This window comes from Mobula birostris, chromosome 8, assembly GCF_030028105.1.
Source record: "Mobula birostris isolate sMobBir1 chromosome 8, sMobBir1.hap1, whole genome shotgun sequence".
NCBI classification, from domain to species: domain Eukaryota; kingdom Metazoa; phylum Chordata; class Chondrichthyes; order Myliobatiformes; family Myliobatidae; genus Mobula; species Mobula birostris.
In genome coordinates, this window is record NC_092377.1 from 18,715,986 (window position 1) to 18,742,582 (window position 26,597).

General features: G+C 41.9%; 1 protein-coding gene across 2 annotated transcripts in view; it reads left to right on the forward strand.

Annotated features, from left to right (window-relative positions):
• Window positions 1–26,597, forward strand: part of LOC140202149 (lysosomal proton-coupled steroid conjugate and bile acid symporter SLC46A3) — a 149,455-nt gene that overhangs the window by 100,382 nt on the left and 22,476 nt on the right. Inside the window, exons 5-6 of one of the 2 annotated variants that reach the window (XM_072267019.1) lie at window positions 7,574–7,657; window positions 13,093–13,249. The exons of the other annotated variant lie outside the window; for it this stretch is intronic. Coding sequence (XP_072123120.1) covers window positions 7,574–7,657; window positions 13,093–13,249 — 241 coding nt within the window. The remainder of the gene's footprint in view (window positions 1–7,573; window positions 7,658–13,092; window positions 13,250–26,597) is intronic. 2 annotated transcript variants of the gene reach the window in all.

A 26,597-nucleotide genomic window follows, 5' to 3' on the forward strand; every position in this document is an offset into this window, starting at 1 on the left:
CTCAGAGAGTGGTTGGTGCGTGGAATGCACTGCCTGGGTCAGTGGTGGAGGCAGAAACACTAGTGAAATTTAAGAGACTACTAGACAGGTATATGGAGGGATTTAAGATGGGGTGTTATATAGGAGGAAGGGTTTGAGGGTTGGCACAACATTGTGGGCCGAAGGGCCTGTACTGTGCTGTGCTGTTCTATGTTCTATCACTGGCATGTGCCTTGAAATTTGTTAACTTTTCAGCAACACTAGAATGCAATACATAATAGTAGAAAAAAGGTGGTTCCCCACCTGGCACCCAGCTCTCACCTGTGGCTCCCCGTAGCGACAGCCGCCGCACCCCGGGCAACGGCTTCGACAAGCCGGCTAAACCAGGTGAGGGTAGCTGACGGGTCTCAAACCCTCGGTGAGATAGGGAGTTGTCTATCCCAGCATGTGAAGACAGACTCCGGCGGATTGAGCGGACGAGACCAATGGAAGGTCCAATGGTCAAGAAGGCGGTCTCTGCAAGTGTCATGGAACGTGTAGAGCAGGACAAGACAGAGAAGACGTCCTGGTCATCCACTGCGCCTAGTCCCATCTCCAGCCGTCTAGACTCTGTCTTGCCACTGGATCCAGATGGGAATTGGGAAAAGAGAGTGAGGCTGACGCTGCGCAACTCTCCCTCACTTAAATCCAAATCACGCGCTGGTCTCGACACCATCATAACGGTGTCAAGGTCCTCATCGATGTTGACGATGGACAAACACCAGTAGAAAAAAACTGTGATTTGAAGTAAATATATATAAGCAAAAACAGAAATAAAAGAAGTAGTGAGGTAGTGTTCATTGGCTCAATGTCCATTCAGAAATCAGATGGCAGAGGAGAAGAAGCTGTTTCTGAATCATCGAGTCTCTGCCTTCAGCCTCCTGTCCCTCCTCCCTGATGGTAACAATGAAAAGAGGGCATGTCCTGGGTGATGAGGGTCCTTCATGGTGGACACCACCTTTTGAGGCATCGCTCCTTGAAGATGTCCTGGGTTCTATGAAGGCTAGTGCCCATGATGGAGCTGACTAATTTTACAACTCTCTGCTGCTCATTTTGATCCTGTACAGTAGCCCCTCTCCCCCCCACCCCCCATACCAGACGGTGAAGCAGCCGGTCACAATGCTCTCCGCAGTACGTCTGTAGGAAGTTGCTAGTGTTTTAAGTGACAAACCAAATCTCTTCAAACTCCTAATAAAATAAGAAGCAGAGAGGATGGAAGATTTAGTGAGAAAGTTCTAGATCTCAGGATGTCAGCTGCTGACAACGCACAGGGTTGGGAGGGGGTAAAATTAAGGATGCATAAAACAAAACAGAAGTGTGCGTGCGTGCGTGCGTGTGTGATGTGTGTCTGTCTGTCTGTCTGCATGTGGACAGCTGGAAAGGTGCAACTCTTCGTCATAGTTTTGCATGGAACATACTCTTTCGCCAAGAGGACTTCATGTTGAAACTGAAGTCTGATTCTTGACATTATATCTTGGACAAATCCAACTGACTTCTGGTGCAGTGCTGATTGTCACTAATGTTCTGGATCATGAGCTACGGGATATGTCAGAACCTAATAAAGGACATCCTTTGATTTAAGCCCGCTATTGTAGTGGATGCATTACGAGCCTGCTGGCATGGATTTAATTAACTTCAAGTAGTTAAAAGTCAGGATAAGTATAGATACTCGATCAAGTGACAGATGCAATGTTACACCATTAAGGTATGCTCTCATAAGCCAAGAATGAAGATAGAAAGCATTGTGGTCAGACAAGATCCATCATTCATTTTCTCAGGTAACCAATAAAACTATTTGTGGAGGTTTGCGGAGATGTTTTATAGTGTCTATACTTTAGACCCCTCAGAACATGGAGGAAGTGATGTGGATGTGGAACCCCAATGACTGCATTCCAGGAATGAGCTGTAGTATTAAGTGTATCCAAGTGCAATTTTTATTGTATCATCCAGGCTAGAAAACTGTCAAGTAAATAAAGCTGGAACACAGCAGGACTTTTTGTCCGACCAATTTATTGCAGACACTTGAATTATCATGCAGGGATATGTACTTAATGAGCAAAAAATTTTTGATGTAAATCCGATGTTACTTTATAGCAGATGACTAGACTCTCCTTTACTGACTGTTAAAAGCAATTACTTTCAAGTATTTTGCACCTAGATCAGCAGGATGCACATTCAAGATTGCTGTGAAACATTTGGAATTATAAATTTAGTTGCAATGAATGTTCTCCCATGCTCAAAGTTGATCGTATCAGCAGATATCATTCTCCTTGGAGTTAATAGTGCAACCTTCTTGACCAATAACTAGGTAGGTAAGAAATAAAAATTGCAGTAGTTTCTGTTATGGGGTCCATGCGAAAAATGGAAACCTATGTCTTTTGGGGCAGAAAGGAGGGTCATAGAACAGCACAGAAACAAAGCCTTCAGTCCACCTATTCCATGCTCAACTACTTAACCTTCCTACTTCCTTTGATCTGCACCGGGACCATCCCCTCACAATACCCCTACCTCCATATACCTATCCAAACACTTCAGAGGAGCCATTTTATAATTGACAGTTAACAGTACAGTTAATATTACTGAGAACCCTACATTAGATTAAAGGTTAGATAAAGATTAGCTTTATTTGTCACGTGCACATATAAACAGTAAAACATACAGTGAAATGCGTTGTTTGCCTCGAATCAAATCAGCGAGGATTGTGCTGGAGAGCCCGCAAGTGTCACCATGCATCTAGCACCAGTATAACATACATGCAGCTTACTAACCCTGACCGTACACTTTTGGAATGTGGGAGAAAACTGAGCCCCCGGAAGAAACCCATGTTACCACAGGGAGAATGTACTACTCCTTGCAACAGTGGCAGGAATAGAACCCTGACTGACGATGGCTAGCGCTGTAAAGCAATTGCACTAACTGCTGCATTACCACGCTGCCCTGTGCTCCAGGTCTTTCTACCACTACACTATCTGCTTTCATTGTCATGTTTTGCCGGGAAGGGCTAAAGTAGGGTTTAATATCCTCTGGGCTTTAAAGAAAAAAACCTGCAGACGCTGAAAACCTTTGGATTTGGTTTGGGTTCTCATCGACAAAAGATGCTGCTGGAACTTCAGTCTGTCATCCAGTGAAATCCCTAGAGTCAAGTAAAAATGGAGAAGTAACTCCTCCATTTTAGCTTTGATGAAACTCAAGAGGTAGATAAGGCAAGGGTTCCCAACCTGGATCCACAGACCCTGCTTAATGGTAGTGGTTCATGTCATAAAATAGGCTGTGAACCCCTGAGTTAGGGAAATATTGGTGTCCCTATGGACCAAATGAGTCATCTGCTTTTGGAACCAGGCATCGTGGATAAGGTCCTAAATGAACGCTTCTCAACTGTATTCACCAGTCAGAAGTACATGAAATTAGGATTGAAATGCCTAATACTATAAGACGTGCATTGAAGGTGAGAAGGGTAAGTTCCTAATCCACCTATGGTCTTTTATTGGCTGTCCTCCATTATGTCCTGTTTAAGTTTAGAGAAAATAAGAAGTGGGACATTTGATACATCCTTTAAATTTGAGCAAATCTGGCGACATTTTATCCAATATTTTCATTAAATTTGATTTATTACTCTTCCAATCTTTTTGTCTCTAAGTTTTAGATTTGATCAGAAAGTCTTTCTTTCTTTTTTTTTTGGTTTCTTTTTTTATATAGTGTAGTGGGTTTTTTCCCTCTCCATTTAAAACTCAATGTTTTTTTCTTTCCTCTTCATGAACTGATAACAGGAGAATTGCTTTTTTCATTTTTTTTTATTATATACTAGCTTAACAATATGTATGATTTTGACAAGGTCTATCTTAATCTCGGTTTGTATTGTTATTGATATATATATTTAAAATAATTCTCCTCTTGATTGTATTTATGTTCCTTTTAAATCAATAAAAAGATTAATAAAGAAAAGAGAAGGGTAAGTTCAAAGGGTATGTGTGAAGCAAGTGTTTTTCCACAAAGTAGCAGGTGGTTGAAATGCACTGCCAGGGGTGGTGGTGGAAGCAACTGTGATGGAGGTGTTTAGAAAGCTCTTAGGCACATGAATATGCAGAGTGGAGGGATATGGGCATGTGTAGGCAGAAGGAGCTAGTTTAGTAGACTTTTAATTGCTAGTTTAATTAATTCAAAGTCCAAAGTAAATTTATTTTCAGAGTACATATATGTCACCATATACAACCCTGAGAGTCATTTTCCTGTGGGCGTACTCAATAAATCCAGAGAACATTAACCATAACAGAATCAATGAAAGACCACACCAACTTGGGCATTTAGTACTGGCCTCACACATATCCTTTGCAAAAGATAAAAAACTGTGCAGATACAAAAGAAATATTAATAACAATAAATAAATTAGCAATACAAATCGAGAGCTTGAGATTAAGGGTCCGAGGAAGTGTGACCATTGGGTGTGGGAACATTTCAATGATGGGACAAGTGGAGCTGTGAGTCCTTATGCTCCCATGTCTTCTTCCTGATGGTAGCAGTGAGAAGAGAGCAGGTCCTGGGTGATGGCGGTCCCTAATGATCGATGCTGCTTCCTTGTAGCAGTGTTTCATGTAGGTGTGCTCAATGGTGGAGAGGACCTTACCTGTGTTGGACTGGGCCATATCCAGTACTTTTTGTAACATTGTGGGCTAAATGGTTGTATTATGTTCTAAGTTCCATCATAAGTCCAGGGACGAATATGTATGTTTGTGGATATATATAGGTTATCAGTGTTAAGTTGGTAGTGTTGTATATAGGCAAGAAGGTTGCCCAATGGTATAGCATGATACCGATTAGATGGAGAAATGCACAGAGGATTTCCAGATGGAATTTAATCTTGAGAGTGCAAATGAATGAAAACAAATGTCTCAATTAAAGCAGGTGATGAAGTAAATTTGTAATCACTTTCTGATATAATATGTGGGAGTACACTAGTTGATGTCAGTGGTGGCTGGCTTGTTCGCCATCTTCTCCTTTGAAGAAATCAAATTGATGTTTGAACATTGTGCAGTTCTTGGAGTCTCTGATTCTATCCAAACCACAGCATAGGTGAAAGCTAATCCCCATCCATAGGTAAGAACCTCAAAGTGAGAGTTGGATTAGATAGTTTACAGAAAGAGGCATTGGTGAGCCTCTTGACTCATTTCAAATCCTATTTGGGGCTTCATGCAATTTAGGATGAAGTTTTAATGCAATACTGAATGAGTACTTTTGATTAAAGCTTTCAAGTGTGGCGTTAATGCATAAAAGATTTCATTGCCAAAATGGAAGGGGAGTAAAGGATTTTCTCTGATGTTCTGGAAAATATTTGTATTTCAGTATAACCAAAGCACACTATTTGGTCAATCCCTCTCTTTGTGCATCTTAGAGACCAAGGTAGAAATAGTCCTCGGTGAGATGTGTTAAATATACAGAATCAGTATCTGGTTTAATATCACTGGCATATGTCATGAAATTTGTTGTCTATGCAGCAGCAGTACAATGCAATACATAATAATAGAAAAAAAACGGGAGTTACAGTGAGTAGTGAGGTAATGTTCATGGGTTCAATGCCCATTCAGAAATCGAATGGCAGAAGAGAAGAAGCTGTTTCCTGAATCGTTGTCAGTACCTCCAGTTGAACTTTGTCTTTTTGTGTGTTTCCCCCTAGCCGTCAGTCTGTGGTTTTGTATTGCCATGTGCTCTTGTTTGTTTTCATGCCCCATGTGCTCCCATCCCCACTCCTGCTCTACTCTGGCCCCTGTGTTACTGAGTACTCCATCTCTCACCTGTTTCTCACTATAACCTGTATTGCTGCCACCTGTGTCTCATTGTGCTCCACCTATCATCTGCCTCTCTGTTTATTGCTCAGTGTATTTCAGTCCTCTGTTTTCACCTGTTTGTGGCCAGGTTGTACTAGTGAATTTTTCCTGAGCCTTTTTAGCATTCGCATCTGAACTCTGTCCGTCTGAGTATCGACTCTGCCTGTTTCCCGATTCTGGTTTTTGGATTTCTGTGGGTGTTTTAATCTCTGCCTGAACTTTGACACTGACTTTGTTTGCACCTCAGGATTTGTTACTCAATTAATATCACTCTGTGCACAGTACTGGGTCTGCAATTGGAACCCTGCTCCAGCGCCCTGACAATCGTTGGGTGTGAGCCTTTGGGCTTCTGTACCTCCTTCCTGATGGTAGCAATGAGAACAAGGCATGACCTGGGTGATGGGGGTCCTTAATGATGGACACCACCTTTTGGAGGTATCGCTCCTTGAAGATGTCCTGTACTGGGCAGGCTAGTGCCCGTGATGGAGCTGATTGAGCTGCAGCTTATTTTGATTCTGTGCAGTAGTTCCCATCCCATACCAGACGGAGATACAGCCAGTTAGAATGTTCTCCACAGTACATCTGTAGAAATTTGCAAGTATCTTTAGTGGCATACCAAATCTCCTCAAACTCTGAATGAAATATAGCCACTGCTGTGCCTTCTTTGTAGTTGCATTAATATGTTGGGTCCAGGATAGATCCTCAGAGATATTGATACCCAAGACCTTGAAATTGCTCACTCTTTCCACTTCTCATCCCTCTATAAGGACAGGTATGTGTTCCCTCATCTTAGCCTTACTGAAGTCCACAATCAGTTCGTCAGTCGTATCGACGTTGAACACATGTTGTTGCTACGACACCACTCAACCAGCTGATATATCTCACTCCTGTACACCCTATCGTCACCATCTGAAATTCTGCCAACAATAGTTGTATTGTCAGCAAATTTATAGATGGCATTTGAGCTGTGCCTAGCCTCATAGTCATGGGTGTAGAGAGAGTAGAGCAGTGGGCTAAGCACGCATCCCTGAGGTGCACTAATGTTGATTGTCAGTCAGGCAGAGATGTTATTTCCAATTTGCATTGACTGTGGTCTCCCATTGAGGAAGTCAAAATTCGAGTTGCAGATGGAGGTATGGGGGCCCAGGTTTTGGAGCTTGTTGATTAGAAATTTGTGAGTATCTTTGGTAACATATCAAATCTCGTGAAACTCCTAATGAAATGTACTGACTAATGCATGTTACACTCCATTTCTGAAATTTTAGCTCATAATGCAGCATTACTAATTTGATGTCAGAAAGCTCTAGAGAAGATGAGTGGAGGAAAATTTAGGGAGCAATCGGTGTTAGGTTACCAAGGGCAGTAGGTGCCTGGAATGCACCGCTGGGGGAGGGGGGGTGGTAGAGGCTGCTGCATTGGGGTCATTGAAGAAACCCTTAGATGATGATGCTGAATGGATGAAGGTAAAATGGAGGGTTATGGGCTTTGTAGGAGGGAAGGGTTAGATTGATTGTGGAGTAGGTTTAAAAAGTTGGCACAACACTGTAGGCCAAAGGGCCCATACAGTGCTATACTGATCTGTGTTCTATGCTCTGAAAATGCAATATCTTTTACTTCAGTTTCAACTGCAACACTCTCTTGTTACAGTATCAACTGTGTAGGAAGAAGCAAAATTGATCTGCACTTCTTAATGAACAAAATGCAGTGATTGTTTTCTTGAAATAATAATCTTTCAGGTGCCGTGATGAATAGTTTCTCTGGATTCCCTGGACCGGTACTGCGTTCTATGGCGTCAAGTGTTGTGGAACAAAATGAGCAAGGTCAATATTGCAATTTAGCTTGCAAAATAATTACATTTAATGATTTTGTTATAATTCGATTTGACTTGCTTTCATTACAAATGGCTTGAAATGTGATCTTAATCTGATTCCTTTCATATTATACCATTATAACTTTCACAAGTGTTCAATATTCCCTCATAAATCTTGTAAATCAAGTCAAACAAAGGCATAGATGATTGCTTTGTGCTGTGCACAAGATAAATGGTAACGCAGCCATGTTCACTCTCACCCTGATCCAAAGTACACAACAAAACTATTGTTTTGATTTTGATAATTTTGAAAAATTGCTCCAAGTCTGAAATAAAACAGGATATGCTGGAAATACTCGGTGCACCAGGCAGTAGCTGTAGAGAGAGAAACAGTGTCAATATTTCAGGTTGATGCCCTTTCATCAGTTCTGTTTCTATTTAAGCAAAATCTAGAAAAAAATAAAAGTTGGAGGTTTACCAGGTTGTTTGTCTATGTATGAAGAAAGGCCCTGAAGTCCTGAAGTGTTTTATTACACATTCCAAAAGATCTAAGGGACTGTTTTTGTGAAACTAGAAAGAAATTCTGAAATAAGAACAAAAATGCTGCAAGTACTCAGCAGGTGAACAGTAACTGTGGAGAAACAAATGGACATATTATTTCAGGTCAGTGATCTTTCATGGAAATTCACCAAGCTGAAAAGTTTTTTTTTGTGTGTATCTCTCAAACTACTGACTAGTTCCAGTATTTTTAACTTAATTTTGGATTTTTTTCTGCATCAGACCTATCTTGGAAATTGGAAGACAGCTGATGCTGGAAATATGAAATGTAAAATGGGTCTCACGTAAGCGGCATGGTAGCGTAGTGGTTAGCACAACGCTTCACAGTATGGGCTCCTTGGGTTCAAATCCTGCTGTAAGGAGTTTGTACGTTCTCCCCGTGATCTTGTGAGTTTCCGCTGTGTATTGCGGTTTCCTCCCACAGTCCAAAGAGGTACAAATTGGTAGGTTAACTGGTGATTGTAAATTGTCCCGTGATTAGGCTAGGATTAAATCAGGGGATTAGTGGGCAGTGTGGCTTGAAGGGGTGGACGAGACTAACCCATGCTGTAACTCAATAAAAAAATAAATTACTTCACAGCTCCCGAGACCCAGGTTCAATCTTGACCTGTGGTGTTGTCTGTGTGGAGTTTGCACACTTCCCTGAACATCTCTCTGTGAGATTGGGCACCTCCCACACCCTGAAGATTTGCAGCTTGGTAAATTTACTGGCCACCGTGAGTTGTCTCTAGTGTGTGGTGAGGGCTGAAGGAAAACATTAAATGGTACTAGTGTAGGATTATTATAAATGTGTACTGCAAGGTTAGCCCAGAGTCAGTAGGATGAAGGGCCTGTTTCCACGCTATATAACTTCTAAAATGCTACAAGCACTCAGCAGTCACGTAGCCTCTGAAGAAAAAACATTATTTCTACAAGGGGCTGCCTGACTGGCTGAGTATTTCAAATACTAGCCTACAAAGTACCCAGGATATCTTCAAGGAGCGGTGTCTCAGAAAGGCAGCATCCATTATTAAGAACCTCCAGCACTCAGGGCATGCCCTTTTCTCACTGTTACCATCAGGTAGGAGGTACAGAAGCCTGAAGGCACACACTCAGCGACTCAGGAACAGCTTCTCCCCCTCTGCCATCCGATTCCTAAATGGACATTGAACCCTTGGACACTACCTCACTTTTTTAATATATATTATTTCTGTTTTTGCATTTTTTATATATTCAATATAAATATATTGTAACTGATTTAGTTATCTTTACATTTTTTCATCTATATTATGTATTGAGTTGAACTGCTGCTGCTAAGTTAACAAATTTCATGACACATGCCGGTGATAATAAACCCGATTCCGATTCTGATTATTTCGGAGTTATTTTGCATTTACAAATCAGCACATACGCCCATAAGCCACAGGAGTAGAACTAGACCATTCAGCCCATTGAGGCTACTCTGCCATTCGATCATGGCTGGTTTATTTTTCCTCTCAACCCTATTCCTCTGCCTTCTCTCTATAATCTTTGACACCCTTATTAATCCAGAACCTATTAACTTCTGCTTTAAATATCCCCAAAGGCTTTGCCTCCACAGTAGTCTGTGGATTTGCCACCCCCTGTCTAAAGATATTTCTTCTCATCTGTGTTCTAAAGGGACATCCTTCTATTCTGATTCTGTACCCTCTGGACCTAGATTCTCACACTATAAGAAATAACCTCTCCAAATATCTTGCTTTTTATCCACTTTTTATTTTGTCTCTGAAGCACCTTCAATAACTCCAAAAGACTGAGGTTGGGTAAAATACTGAAAGGCTTTTATTCGCTGTACAATACGACCTCCACGGTGAGTGTCTGCCCCTGGACTGAGAGGGAGGGGCAAGGCGAAACACCTTTATACAGGACTCTGTGGGAGGAGCCACAGGGGCAGTCAGCGGAGGGGCGTGTCCAGAGAATTAACCCAGTTACAACACATATATATGGTTTACCACAGTTTCATACTTTCTTTTCTTGCCGTTTGCACTGTGGATCACTGTGCTTCTTAACTCATTCCAGCTCGTATAATGCTCTTTCCCTGACAACGCTCCAGCTATTTGCATTGCCACCAAATGCAATGCCACCAAATGCATCTGATCATTAAGGCATCAAAAGTGAACCCGTTTTTCTACGTTTTAGTATTCCACTTTGCCGCAGACTTTTCTGTTCTGCTTATGAATTCTAAATAGGCTTGTGTATTTTCTCATCAAGCAGTGCGGCACAGTACTGGCTCTTTGACCCACAATGTTCTGCAGACCCAGATAAATCTACTCCATTTAACACACCCTCTTCTCTTTTACACAGCCAACAACCATCCATCTTTCTTACATCCATGTACATATCTCAGAGCCTCCTAAATTGTCTTCTGCCATGATGAAGCCACTCTCGGATTGGAGGAGCAAAATTTCATACTCTGTCTGAGTAGTCTTCAACCTGACAGGATTTCTGTAGCTTCCAGTAACTTCTACCATCTCCCATCCTCTCTTTTTTCTATTCTGCAATGTGGCTCCACTGTTACCCCTTCTCCTCACCTGCCTTTCACCTCCTTTAACTCTCCAATGCCTTCTTCAGCCCTTTACTTTTTTTTTTCTACCTATCACCTCTCAGCTTCTTACTTCAGTCCCCTCCCCAATCCCCCCCTCATCTGGTTTCACCTATCATCTGCCACTTACCCCCACCCTCCCAACCTTCCTCCTGGCTTCTCCCTGCTTCCCTTCTAGTCCTGTTGAAGGGTCTCAGCCTAAAACATTAGCTCTTTATGCCTTCACATCTGGGGTTTGAAAACTGGGGTCCACAGACCTTGGTTAATGGTAGGGGTCCATGGCATAAAAAAAGATTGGGAACGTCTGCCTCCCATAGATGCTGCCTGACCTGTTGAGTTCCTCCAGCATTTTGCGTTACTCACCTTAAACCTTTATAGACAAAAGGTGAGTGGAAGAAAGATTAAGCGAGATGTCAGAGGTAGGTTTTTACATAGAGAGCGATGGATGCCTAGAACACACTGTCAGAGGGGTGGTAGAGGTTACTACAACAGGAACATCTGAGCAACTCTTGGATATGCACATGGATGTAAAAATGTGGAGGTTTATAGTCATAGACATGAAATTGGTTTTCGTTACAGTTGTACCATAAATAATAAATAGTAATAGAACCATAAATAGTTAAATAGTAATATGTAAATTATGCCAGTAAATTATGAAATAAGTCCAGGACCAGCCTATTGGCTCAGGGTGTCTGACCCTCCAAGGGAGGAGTTGTAAAGTTTGATGGCCACAGGCAGGAATGACTTCCTATGACGCTCTGTGAGGCATCTCGGTGGAATGAGTCTCTGGCTGAATGTACTCCTGTGGCCACCCAGTGCATTATGTAGTGGATGGGAGACATTGACCAAGATGGCATGCAACTTAGACAGCGTCCTCTTTTCAGACACCACCGTCAGAGAGTCCAGTTCCATCCCCACAACATCACTGGCCTTACGAATGAGTTTGTTGATTCTGTTGGTGTCTGCTACCCTCAGCCTGCTGTCCCAGCACACAACAGCAAACATGATAGCACTGGCCACCACAGACTCGTAGAACATCCTCAGCATCGTCCGGCAGATGTTAAAGGACCTCAGTCTCCTCAGGAAATAGAGACGGCTCTGACCCTTCTTGTAGACAGCCTATGGGCTGTGTAGGAGGGAAGAATCAGTTCGACTGTGGAGTAGGTTTATATAGGTCAGCACAACATAGTGGGCCGAAGGGCTGTTAGTGTGCTGTGCTGTTCTATTCTATGTTCTGTGGCAAGTCATTCACAGCTTCAGTGACGCAAGTTTGATCCTGATCTCAGGTGCTGTCTGTGTGGAGTTGGAACGTGCTTTATGAATGCGTAGGTTTCCCGCAGGTGCTCTGATTTCTTCTCCCATTCCAGACATGTGCTGCTGTGTTAATTTTGGCTACTGTAAAATGCCCCCAGTATAGGAATGCGGGAAAAGTAGTGGCAAAGCCACCTGACAGGCAAAAGTAAGGGAATAGGCTTTATATATCAAACTTCAACGTACATACAGTATATGTCACCTGAGAATCATTTGCTTGCAGGCATTCTCAGTAACTACAAAGGAACACACTGGAATCAGTGAAAAACCACACACAAAGTGGGCAAACAGTCAATGTTCAACAGACTTGCGAAAATGGAAAAAGAGCTAAAAAAAACACATAAATGAGTAATAAATATCACGAACATGTGGTGAAGAGTCCTTGAAAGTGACTCTGTAAGTTAAGGGAACAGTTCAATGTGGGGGTGAGTAACTTTGTGAAGTTATACCCCTCTGTTTCAAGAGATTGATGGTTGAAAGTTAGTAACCGTTCCTGATCCTGGTGGTGTGGATGTACTTTCTTCCTGATGCCAGCTGTGAGAGAGAGTATGTCCTGGACAGCGCTCCTTGCAGATGTGCTCAAAGGGAGGGAGGGACTGGGCCCTATCCAATATTTCTTGTAGGCTTTTCCATGGCATTGGCATTTCCATACCAGCCAATGATGCAACCCGTCAGTAGACTCAAGGAAAGAAGTGACAGCATTGAACTCAGTGCACCGAATAGCCTTGTATGTCATCACAAAAGTCAAATGACAATGCGGAATAGGTTCTGAAGAAGGGTCTTGGCCTGAAATGTCAACTATTTATTCATCTCCATAGATGCTGCCTGGCCTGCTGAGTTCCTCCAGCATTTTATGTGTGTTGCTTTGGATTTCCAGCATCTGCAGAATTTCTCGAGTTTATGATCTAGGTTAATAGTTGACAACATTTCATCTGCTGCTGTGTTTGCTTGCTGGTCATTATTCTGAACTTATATTGGTGACTTCATAAATCTGTTTAATTTTCTTTTATGAATAGGTGCGATGTATTCTTGTATCGCTTCTATAGATACAATCTGTATTATAATTGGGTCATCTGCATTTTACGCACTTTATCCTGAAACACTCTCGACATTGCCTGGTTTCAGCTTCATTGTGATGGCAGGGTTCCAAGTGATCCTATTGATTCTTGTACAGTAAGTAGCTCATTATTATTGGGTTCCTCATGTATGTGTCTGTGTTATGTATGTGAAATAATGGGCAACAAAGGAAAAAGTGATGGTCCATTCAATAATAGTCCTAATACCCCCTGCCTTCATTTTGTTAACAGTATCAATTCTAAATCCTCCTTATCCATCATATTTCCTCTCTCAATACACTTTCCCTTGATCAAGGAACTCTGTTACTTATGGCATGTCTTCAGCAAATCTTCACTGGCTGTCCATAATAACTTTGATCATTCTACGTGAGCGATATTGACCTTACAATGACCTGAAGTGGTTTGTCCACATCTCGTGTCAGTCGAAGGCCTATAAATCATGACTAGCTGCTCCTCTGACTTGTGCAATTCCATTCCATTCTCTTGTGCTCATTATTTACCACTATCTTTTCCCTTGAGAAAACAGACAAAACATGCATTTAAAAGCAACACCTTTCACTTATCCTCTATGAAAGGTTACATTTTGGTCTCTAACTTCCCCAATTTAGCCTGAACTTTCTCATCCTTTTCCTTGTGTTTAAAAAAAAACATAATTTTCCTTTTGCATACTCTTCCTTCTTGACTGCGTGTTCATCATTTTTATGCATCTCCATTATGCGTTTCCATTAGTAAAACAAAATGGAGTTGTATATATTAGAAACGTGACATAATGGGTGCATAGTAGCACAGTGGTTAGCACAACGCTTTACAGTACAGGCGACCCAGGTTCAATTCCCACCGCTGCCCGTAAGGAGTTGGTACGTTCTCCCTGTGACCACGAGGGTTTCCTCCGGGTGCTCCAGTTTCCTCCCACAGTCCAAAGCTGTACTGATTGGTAAGTTAATTGGCCACTGTATATTGTCCTGTGAATAGGTTGGGGAGTTGCTGGGCGGTGTGGTCCTATTCTGCACTGTATCTCATATGATTCTAGACCTTCCCTTAAATTTTAATTTTCTACCAACTTTTGCAATGCGCTTTTTACTGCCAGTGAGGCTCAGGCTAATAGGAACTTTGAGCCTCTCCTTTCTGAGAGTCATAAACTCAGAGTAATACAGCACGGAAACAGGCCCTTTGGCTAACTCATTCACGTTGACCAAGAAGTCCATATATGCTAAATCCACTTGACAGTTTTGAGTCTAAATCTATCCTATCCGTGGAGAGCATTCCAACTGGCTGCATCACCGTCTGCCGTGGGGAGGGGGAGGTGCTACTGCACAGGATCGAAATAAGCTGCAGAGAGTTGTAAACTTAGTCATCTCCCTCATAAGCTCTAGCCTCCGTAGTGTCCAGCGATGCTTCAAAAAGGCGGTATCCATCATTAAGGACTCCCTATCATTCAGGACATGCCTTGTTCTCATTGCTACCACCAGGAAGGAGGTACAGAAGTCTGAAGGCACACACTCAACAATTCCAGAACATCTTCTTTCCCTCATGTCCATTTTCTGAATGGACATTGAATCCATGAACACTACCTCGCTACTTCTTAATTTCTATCTTTGTGCTAATTTAATTTAACTATTTAATATATACATACAGTATACTTCAATTTTCTTGTATTACTATGCATTGCATTGTACTGCTCCTGCAAAGACAATAAATTTCACAACATATGCCAGTGATATTAAACCTGATTCTGATTCTGATTCTGATCCATGGACCTGTCCAAATGTATTTTAAACGATGTTACTCTACCTGCCTTGGTCTCCTCCGAAAATCTCCCTTTGTCGCATAGTGGCTGCTTCCCTTTTCCAGCTTTCCTTTTCTAACAAATAAAAAATGTGTTCTAGTCAAGTATCATCTAGTTTTGGTATTCATCGCTTCAGTTATTGCATTGAAAATTTGGGAGTTTTTTCTTGCATTGTACAATATCTGCTTGCTTCAGTTCCCTCTCTCTTGAACTTTATAGAGCGGTTCTCACTGAACTAAGGACAGCCTTATTCCACAAATGAATATTAAAAAAGTAATGATTTCTGCGCAGTTGAGGCTATTGAGATCTCATCTGTGTGAACAATTTGTTGAATAATATAGCCTGTAATGCAAGATCCTGGAAAATTTTCATTAGATTACTAAGGAACTCAGGCAATATTTCACAGTTTAATCTTCTTAAACTTTTGCCTGTGGTTTGTCATTTTTCTCAAGATTAATTGCATTTTCACAAATAGTAGCGCTCATTGCCTATTTGTATATTAAAAATAATTGGCCCTGCGATCTGTGTGACTAGCTAAGTAATGAGATTATAGCTGACTGATTAATTTGTAGAGCCGAACATCTGGATTATTTTCTTGGTTGGGGGGATTTGAATGTTATATGCTGCTGGTGTAAGTGCGTGGGAGTGTGCAGAATATAAGAATGGGATGAGAAAAGAGCACTTCACTCATGAAACCTATTTTTTCACATTTACCACGGATAATCATTCTAAATATAGAACTGCTTTGAATCTGAAGAGAAAGGGGTGGAATTGAACAGTAGTTTCCATTGTGGTCATCAATGTACTGATCTCCTGTCAGCATTTCCTCTAAAGACCCCCTTCTTCCCCCTCCCCCCTCCCCCCCAGTAAAGCAGCCAGCATAATCAAAGATTCCACCCACCCCAAACACCCTCTCTTTTCCCCTCTTCCATTGACCAGAAATTACAAAGCCTGGAAGCATATAAGCATATACCACCAGGCTCAAGGACAGGTTCTATCTCACTGTTAGAAGATTATTGAATCTTTCCCTAAGATGGACTCCTGACTGCACTATCTAAGGCCATGGACCATAAAACATTCAAGTAGAATTAGGCCATTTGGCCCATTGAGTCTGTGCCATCATTCCATCATGGCTGATCCATTTCTCTCTTAACTCCACTTCTCCTGTAATAGCATAAGAATAAGCCTCATTATGAGCTTTTAATGTAACCAGCTGAGATTAATCTCAATGCTGGGGATGCTATCCTGGGAGAGGACACTGAAGCTGGTTCATGTCCTGCCAGCAGATTTGGAGAACTCATCTTAATTGACTTCTCCCAAGGCAATGAACTGGGTAAATACAAAAAGAAAGAAAGAATAATCATAAATAAGGAATAAATATTGAGAACATGAGCTGAACAGTGCTTGAAAGTGAGTCTATTTGTTGTGGGAACATTTCAGTGATGGGGCAAGTGAAGTTGAGTGAAGTTATCTCTTTTGGTTCAAGAGCCTGATGTTGAGGGGGTAATAGCTGTTCCTGAACCTGGTGGTGTGGGTTCTGAGGCTCCTGTACCTCCTTCCTGATAGCAGCAGCGAGAAGAGAGCATGACTTGGGTGGTGGGGGGTCCCTGATGATGGATGCTGCTTTCCTCTGACAACACTGGTTCCGGAGCCTGATGGTTGAAGAATAATAACTGTTCTTGAACCTGGTGGTGTAGGACCTAAGACTCCTGATGGAAGCAACAAGAAATGAGCATGGACCAGATGGTGGGGGTCCTTAATAATACTGCTGCCTTTTTTGTGGAAGCACTCCTTGTAGATGTGCTCAGTGGTTCAGGTTCACTGGGTCTACACTGTGGATCAACCCTCCTATTGCCTTGATCTTTTCCATAACTCTGCAAATAATTATCCCACAACTGCCTATCCTGTTATCTTCCAGCGGCACTGCTTGATTTTATTTCCATACAGAGTTCTGAACATAGTCACTCTTGGTGGAGGAACACATCTGACATTGCCCTTGTATCTTTTGCCCCAAATTTTGAATTCCCATGTCCTTGGCCAAAAGCTATTGTAATCGCATCTGCTCCAGTCTAAGTGTTCTTCTCATCCATGGAACTCTTCTGGTAAATATACCCTCTCTAAGACGATTACATCCTTCTTAAAGTGTGGTGACTGGAGCTGGAAGCAGAATTCCAGCTTGGAGGCCAACAATGTTTTATACAAGTTCATTATAACTTCCCTCTGTTGTCCTATGAGTATCTGCTTAGGAATCCCAGGATTTGGTATGTTTTATGAACAACTTTTTCAACACAGTTTGCTGAAGTTAAAGATTATGCCTCAGAATTGTATGATCCCTTTGTTACTGCAGACCCTTTCTGATTGTGCCATATATTCTAATTTATAATTGGTATTGGTTTATTATTGTCACCTGTATGGAGATACCATGAAAAGCTATTGTTCCCCTACCTTCCAGACAGATCATTCCATACATAAGCACATGGAAGCAGTTCAAAAGAAAACAGAATTCAGTGTATAGTGTCAGTTACATAGAAAGTGCAGTGCAGGTAGACAAAATAAAGATAAAGATTTGTCAAATATATATTGAAATATGAAGGGAAATGTGTTATAGTGCGCTAACGACCAACACAGTTCGAGGACTGTGTCGCCACAGTTGAAGCACTAGCACAGCAAATTAGGATAGATCAGACTTTTTCCGAAACACACCTACAGTGATAAAATGCTTTGGTCATGGTCTAGAATCTACTCCTGCCTAATCAAGGATCTGGACCTGCTGCATTTTGCCTATTGCGACAGTGGATGCAAACTCACTGGCTCTCTAATCGGTCTTGGATCACCTGGACAATAGTAACCCCTACATCAGGCTGCTGTTTATTGACTACTCGGTGTTCAGCACATTCATACCCTCAGTTCTAATCAACAAGTTTCAAAACCAGGCCTCTGTACTTCCTCTGCAACTCGATCCCTGACTTCCCCACTGGAAGAGCGGAGTCCATGCAGATCAAGAATAACACCTCCTCCTCGCTGACAGACAGCACTGGCGCACCTTAAGGATGCATGCTTAGCTCACTCCTCTATTCCCTCTACACCCACGATTGTGTGGCTAGGCACAGCTGAAATGACACCCTATAAATCTGCTGAGAACAGCTATTGTTTGGATGGTGAGAAGTAGACATACAGGAGAGAGATAGATCAGCTGGCCAAGTGGTGTGCCAACAATAATGTTACACTTAATGTCAGAAAGACCAAGGAATTGACTGTGAACTTCAGGAAGGGGAAGTTGAGGGAACACACACCAGTCCTCATTGGAGGGGGTCAGAAGTGGAAAGGGTGAGCAAATTCAAGTTCCTTGGTGTCAGCATCTTTGAAGATCTATCCTGGGCCCTGCATTTTGATGCATTTATAAAGAAGGCATATCAGTAGGTATATCTTATTTGGAGTTGGAAGAGAATTGTTATGTCACCAAAAACATTTGCAAATTTCTATGGGTGTACTGTGGAGAGCATTCTAACTGGTTGCATCAGGGTCTGGTATGGGGAGAGGTCAATAAGAAAAGCTGCAGAAAGTTATCAGCTCAGCCAGTTCCCCCGGTGTTATCTTTCTTCTATTTAAACAGTAAACAGTAAAGAATCATATTCTCGAAGAATTAGAGATCTTTTATTTACAGTAATAAACAAACACGTCTTAAACCCGCCACATGCTGGAACATTCTGGCAAAACCCGCGCATGCTCAGTGCTCTGTCCAATCGTGTACTGGCATGTCTTTGCATGTGATGACACTACATCTTCCCTTCCTTAACAAGAAAAAGTAAATAACATTAATCAAAGCAAAGGCATAATTCAACAAGTCTCAATCAGTCTCTCTGAGGGTTTGCGAACACGGGTAGACCTTCCAAGTGGTACACACAGATCTTATGTTTCCTTGTTATTATTTACATGTTTTGTCTCGTCTGCATCCGTCAACTGAATCTCTGAAGAATCACATCTTCCTTTCCTTAAAAAGAAAAACAAATAACAACATTAACCAATAAACAAATCTATATCAGCTAACTGAAACTCTGAAGTTGGCTCTTCGCTATCTGGGCCATGACTCTTCTTCTGCTTCTTTTCTGCTTTAAGCTTTTCTTTACGTATCTCAGCTAAACCTTTTGGTATACTCTCACATGCCTCCTGGTTAGAATCTGGAATTTCAGGTAAGCAGTTCATGCTATCCTCCTCAGCTATCTGCTTCCCTGCTTTATCTTTCCTAACTCCTTCCACTTCCATTTGTAATGAAATACGAATCTTCCTTTCTTCATCTAATCCATTCATTAACTGTGTAATCTCTTTTTTAAGCTGAGACTTTATCATTTCAACACAACTTCTCAACTCCTTCGACTTGTGTTTTCACTTCTTCCTTATACTGTGCCCACTGCGAGCGTCACCGTGTGATTAGACTGAATCTCATATTCTCTCAGTGTCTTGTTCATTATCGCTTGCATTAAGGCAACCTCTTCCTGCCATTGCTTTTTCACATCATCAGTTGCCTCCTGTTTGGTCGTCTCAGACACTGCAGCTACTGCTTTTATATTCCCCATGACAGCATTTTCATAAAGTGCACCTATATAAGATTCCTCACGGTCATCTTCAATCACTGCATTTACTTGTTTCATTTCATTTTCCTTCTTTCTACTTCAACAACAGTGGAAACGATTACTCTTACTGCAGTTGTAGCGAAGTTTGCCATATGCGAAACATTGATTTAGACGGTGTTCCCGCGCACAGCAATCACATGACCTTTTTTTTCAAATGCCGACTTGCTCTCCGTTGGATTTGTCGATGTATTATTACATTTCTTGATATATTTGCACTTTTTACAGCATTTACATTGCAGTTTTCAACAAAAAGCTCTTCAGCCTGCGACATTATGGTCTCAGATCTTTGCAGAGCACGAAAGCTTTTTCAAAATTTAAATCTTGCTCACGCAACAGTCTTTCTCTCAGTGCATTATCTCAAATGCCACAAACAAGTCTACCTTTAATGAGAGAGTCCATGAGAAATCCAAACTCTCATGTTCTACTACGCTTTCTTACCTCAGTCACATACTGGTCAATTGTTTCAGCAGACCTTTGTGCACATGTGAAGAATTTATATCGTTTATACATTAAGTTCTGCTTAGGTATACAAAATACTTCAAATCTGTCCTTTATTGACTTTAAATTGAAATAATTTCCATCTTCAAAGACAAAATTATTATATACCTCTACCGTTTCATTCCCGATTATATGGAGCAGAAGCGTAGCTTTGGTTTTATCCGATTTCTCTTCATAATCGATGGCCGATCAGTACAGTTCAAACTGTTGCTTGAAGATCCTCCAGTTCTCTGCTACATTCCCAGTCAGCTGAAGTTCTGGTGGGGTTTGTAAACCTTCCATTTTACCGTTTGCAGTTCGAACTTTTTCCTTCTTCTTTTCTCCATTACCTTCGACTCTCGATTCTCCCGTATTATTCTTCCAGAAACACTTCTGACACGATGTTATATTTCTTCTATTTAAATGTACCATGGGTTAACAGTAAAGAATCATATTCTGGAAGAAATGAAGAACTTTTATCTACAGTAATAAACAGACACGTCTTAACCCAGCCATGTGCTGGAACATTTTGGCAATCCTGCGCATGCTCAGCGCTCTGTCCAATCCTGTACTGGCACATTATTGCACGTGATATCACCACACCCAGCATCAAGGACACCTTCGAAAGGGAAACCTCTAAAAGCGTCCCCTCTCTTTTTGCACTACTTCTTTAATTTCCTATTTTTTAAGTATACATATTGTAATTTATAGTTTCATTACTATGTATTGCAATGTACTGCTGCCACAAAACAACTAATTTCACCACATCTATATTGATCCTGATTATAATTCTGAGATTAGGAAAGATTTTGCCATGTTCTGACAATTGTTACTCAAGGCCATCACAAAAACTAATATTTAAGTTTTCCTTTTCTAGCTTGTTTATTTGAAAGCAAGTTTAACATTTTTAAAAATTATCTGAATTAATTATTTTCCTGCCCGAAAGTCAACTGAATATTCCTCTTCATACTTGCTGTCTAACCTGCTGAGTTCCTGCTGAATTTTGTGTGCATTGCAGATTCTTTTGGGTTTAAAATTCAAAGTTCAAAGTACTTTATAAAATCAAGGTATGTATGTATATATACCCTGAGACTTCATCCCAGGGAATACCTGGGAACAAGGATGATGTCAGGAATGCAAGGGTCATTATTCGAGGAACATTTGATAGCTCCGGGTCTGTAGTTGCTGGAATTTAGCAGGATGAGGGGGGAGTCTCATTGAAACCTTTTGAATGTTGAAAGGCCAAGACAAAGTAGATGTGGAAAGGATGTTTCCCATGGTGGGGGAGTCTAGGACAAGAGGGTACAGCCTCAGGATAGAGGGGCATCCATTTAAAACAGATGTGGAGAAATTTCTTTAGCCAGAGATTTGTGAATTTGTGGAATTCATTACCACAGGCACCTGTGGGTGCCAGCTGTATGGGTATACTTAAGGTGCTAATTAGTTTGTTGATTGGACATGGCATCAAAGGTTACAGGGAGAAGGCTGAGAAGAGGGGAGTGGGGCTGAGGAGGGGAGAAAAATGATCAGTCATGATTGAATGGTGGAGCAGACTTGATGGGCTAAATGGCTTAATTCTGCTCCTATGTCATGGTCTAGAATCAAGATAAATCAAAATTTTTGTCAATGTCTTCTATAGCATAAAATTTGCTGCTTTACGGCAGCAGTCCAGTGCAAAGACATAGAATTATAATAAATTACAAAATAAATAAATAATTTAGGTGACACACACAAATTCTGGAGGAACTCAGCAAGTCAGGCAGTATCAGTGGAGGGAACTGAACAATTGAAGTTTTGGGCGTTGAAAGGTGTTCTTCATAGTTCCCACTCTCCTGCTGGCAGAGACTGCTGCTTTAGTAACCCTCCCCTCAGCAGCCCGAAACACCTTAGACAACTATGTGCCTGATTCCCTGGACACTTCCAGCAGTGTTCTGCTTCTACGGTTCAGCAGCAGTTCTGCGTGCTGCCTGGAAGCTTGTTACAAGGTTCTTTGCTTGTTTGTTTTCTTTCTTTAATCCCCTCATTAACCTATTAACCAGATCGTTCTATAAACATTGTAATCACCTAAATGACGCTGGCCTCACCCATCTTTGTGTTCTCCATAATCCCACTTTCCTCTTTGCAAACTCATTAGTTTGTTTTGACGTGTTCCCAATTCTGGTAAAGAGTTTTTGACCTTAATCTTTGAGTGGGAGATATTTGTCCTTACAAAGGTACTGTTTGGATAGGTGAGGCATTTTCTTTTTTAAAATTTCATAATATAAGCTTTACTTGTTTTGTGGGATACACTTTCGTGAGTTCGTTTTTCAGCAGTGGAGATAATGAGGAATTGTAAAGGCTTTGTAAGGGTATTGCTGAAACAGTGGATTTTGACCAACTCTAATGAGGTGTTTAGTGAGGCAATAGGCCCTGGAGGTTGTGGAGGATGCTCGGGATGTTAGAAGCTGATGCAGGAGGATAAACGTAGACCATAAATTGTAAGATGGGGGAGCAGAATCCGGTTGAAAATGCTTCGCCATTCACTCATCGCTTATTTTTTCCAACCCATTCTCCTGCCTTCTGCCTGTGTTCCGTAACCCCCTTACAAAACAAGAACCTATCAATTTCTGCTTTGAATACGCACAATGATTTGGTTTCCAAAGCCCCCAGTGGTAATGAATTCCACAGATTCAGCACCCTCCGGCAGCAGAAATTCCTCCTTTATTCTGAGGCTGTGCCCTTGGATCCAAGACTCACCCACTAATGAAGCATCCTGTCCATGTCCCCTCTATCCAGGTCTTTCCATAAGACCATAAGATATAGAAGCAGAGTTAGGCCATTTGGCCCATTGAGTCTGAGCACCATTCACCATGGCTCATCCATTTCCCTCTCAGCCCCAGTCTTCTACCTTCTTTGTATCCCTTCATGTCCTGACCAATCAAGAATCTATCAACCTCGGTCTTACAGTAAATATACCCAATAACTTGTCCTTCACAGCCGCCTGTGGCAATAAATTCCACAGATTCATCACTCTCTGGCTAAAGAAATTCCTCTTCATTTTCATTCTAGATGGATGCCCCTCTGTTCTGAAGCTGTGTCCTCTGTCTTAGACTCCCCCACTACAGGAAACATCCTCTCTATATCCGCTCTGTTGAGGCCTTTCAACATTCAACATTCAGTAGGTATCAATGAAACATAGAAACATAGAAAACCCACAGCACAATACACGCCCTTCGGCCCACAAAGCTGTGCTGAACATGTCCTTACCTTTGAACTACCTGGGCTTACCCAGAGCCCTCTATTTTTCTAAGCTCCATGTACCTATCCAGGAGTCTCTTAAAAGACCCTATCATTTTTGCCTCCACCACTGCCACCGGCAGCCCATTCCACACACTCACTACTCTCTGCGTAAAAATACTTACTCCTGACATCTACTCTGTACCTACTTCCAAGCACCTTAAAACTGTGCCCGCTCGTGCTAGCCATTTCAGCCCTGGGAAAAAGCCTCTGACTATCCACAGGATCAATGCCTCTCATTATCTTGTACACCTCTATCAGGTCACCTCTCATCCTCTGTCGCTCCAAGCAGAAAAGGCCGAGTTCACTCAACCTATTCTCATAAGGCATGCTCCCCAATCCAGGCAACATCCTTGTAAATCTCCTTTGCACTCTTTCTATAGTTTCCATGTCTTTCCTGTAGTGAGGCGACCAGAACTGAGCACAGTACTGCAAGTGGGGTCTGACCAGGGTCCTATATAGTCGCAACATTACCTCTCGGCTCTTAAACTCAATCCCATGATTGATGAAGGCCAATGCACCTTATGCCTTCTTAACCACAGAGTCAACCTGTGTAGCAGCTTTGCGTGTCCTATGGACTCGGACCCCAAGATCCCTCTGATACTTATAATGAGACTGTTCCTCATCCTTCAGAAGTTTCCACAATCTTCCCTAAGTACGAGGGTGGCACTTTAGTGTAGTGGTTAGCCTAACACCGTTACAGTGCCAGCATCCCAGGTTCAATTCCACTGCTGTCTGTTAGGACTTTGCAGATTCTCCCTCTGACTGTGTGGAGTAAAGGGAATTACAGAGGTGTGAGATAGGAGCTAGCCAAAATTGACTGGAAAGGAACACTAGCAGAGATGATGGCAGAGCAGCAATGGCTGGAATTTCTGGGAGTAATTCGGAAGGTACAGGATATATATGTCCTAAAGAAGAAGAAGAATTCTAAAGGGAGGATGACAAACCATGGCTGATTAGAGAATTCAAAGCCAACATAAAAGCCAAAAAGAGAGGGCATATAATAGAGCAAAAACTAGTGGTAAATTAGAGGATTGGGAAGCTTTTAAAAACCAACAGAAGGCAATGAAAAGATCCTCTCAGTGCTCCAGTTTCCTCCCACATTCCAAAGATGTACGAGTTAGTAGGTTAATTGCTCACATAGATATAAATGGGCAGTGTGGCCTTGTGGGGCCTGCACCATCTCTCTCCAATGTGTCTGTTGTTGGACCTAATTCTGAAAAAAACATACCAATATGTGCAACAGATAGCACACCACAACAATAAAGTCAAACTATCGATATTTTATAGAAAAATGAGAAAAATAGGTTGTGGCCCAAGCTTGAGCACCCAACCCAGGAGTGTAAGGGTTTAAATACTGACAAGAATCCAGCTTAATACATCTAAGCTACCAGCAGGACAAAGCAGAATTTCATATTCCGTTTGAAAACTTGTTTGGGAATAATGAATGGTTCATGGTTTCAGTGGATAACTGTTACTGAGGAGAGTTCCTACTGCTCGAGTCAAATGGCCTGCATTTGATTGTACAGAACCAGGCTGCATCCTGACTCAATATTAAAGATGTGATGTGAAGTGCAGATGACTTGGCATTGTCAAGCAAGATGAAATTTATCGTTCACTGGTGTGCAATATTTTTGGCTTTCATGTTTCAAATTAAAAGTCAATTACAATAGCTGACAAACACTCGCAGTTTTTCGCACTGGCCTTAATAGTGCTTCTCTTTTATACTAGCAGTAAATCTCAGCTTGGTTCCTGAGTGTGCAGAGGCATATGTCCTTAACCCACCAAGCAGTGATGAAATGTCAAAGGGAAGCTGCTGTGCAGTTTCTGTGTAGGCAGTCCCTCTGCAGAGAGGGTGACTTATTTCCATTTCAGTTCCATATGTTCTGAGAGGGAGGGTGAGGACCCTTCAGAAGCAGTCACAGGCGGGGCAGGGAATGCTCAAGGGAATGGATGCATGGGTAGTGTAGGCCATAGTGTAGCCTCTGCCACTTTTATTGAGTTTCTGTGTGCTCCCAGTGAAGAGATTCTAGGTTTTCAGTGCCCACTTAGATAATCCTTCATCATTATAAATGGTATTAGAGACCAGCACAAGATTGCAGTACGGCTGCATGGTGGTTAGCACAATGCTATTACGGTTCAATTCCGTTGCTGTGTGTAAGGAATTCTCTCCCTGACCACGCTGGTTTCTTCCCGGTGCCCCAGTTTCTTCTCAGCATTCCGAAGATGCACAGGTTACATGGGTGTAATTGAATGGTGCGGGTTCATTGGGCTGGAATATAAATTATTTTCAAACATGAGAAAATCTGCAGATGCTGGAAATCCAAAGCAACGTACATAGAATACTGGAGGCACTCAGCAGGCCAGGCAGCATCTATGGAAAAGAGTAAACAGACAACGTTTTGGGCCGAAACCTTTCTTCAGGACTTGTGAAGGTCCTCCATCATGTGTATTGCATTGTCAGTACCTCCACTTGAACTCTGTCCTTTCGTGTGTTTTCCCCCCTAGCCATCATTCCGTGTTTTTTTTTTTGTTGCCATGTGTTCCTGTCCCTGCTCCTGCTCTACTCTGACCCCTGTATTACTGAGTACTCTGTCTCTCACCTGTTTCTCATTATTACCTGTTTTGCTGCCACTTGTGTCTCACTGTGCTCCACCTATCATCTGCCTCTCTGTTTATTGCTGAGTGTATTTCAGTCCTGTGTTTTCACCTGTTTGTTGCCAGATTGTACCAATGAGTTTTCCTGAGCTCTTCCAGTATTTGCATCTGAACCCTGTCTGTCTGAATATCGACTCTGCCTGTTTCCCGATTCTGGTATTTTGGAGTTCTCTGGAATTTTTGATCTCCGCCTGAACTTTGACGCTGGCTTGTTGCTCCCCTGGATTTGCTACTCAGTAAATATCACAGTGCACACAGTACTTGGTCTGCGATTGGGTCTCTGCTTCAGCGTCCTGACATGCATATAAATTGTTCTGTAATTTGTAGTAATTTTATGTATGCCCTATACTGCTGTTGCAAAACAACAAACTTCACACTAGATATTAATGATCTAACGATAATAATCCAGAATAACTCACACGGGATGCTGGAGAAACTCAGCGGGTCAGGCAGCATCTATGGAAATTAATAAATAGTCGATGTTTTAGGCCAAGACCCTTCTGGAAAGGAAAGGGGAAGATTCCAGAATGAAAAGGTGGATGGACGGGAAGGAGGACTAGCTAGAAGATGCTGATTGACTTGCTGAGTTCATCCAACAGTTTGTGTCTGTTCCTCCG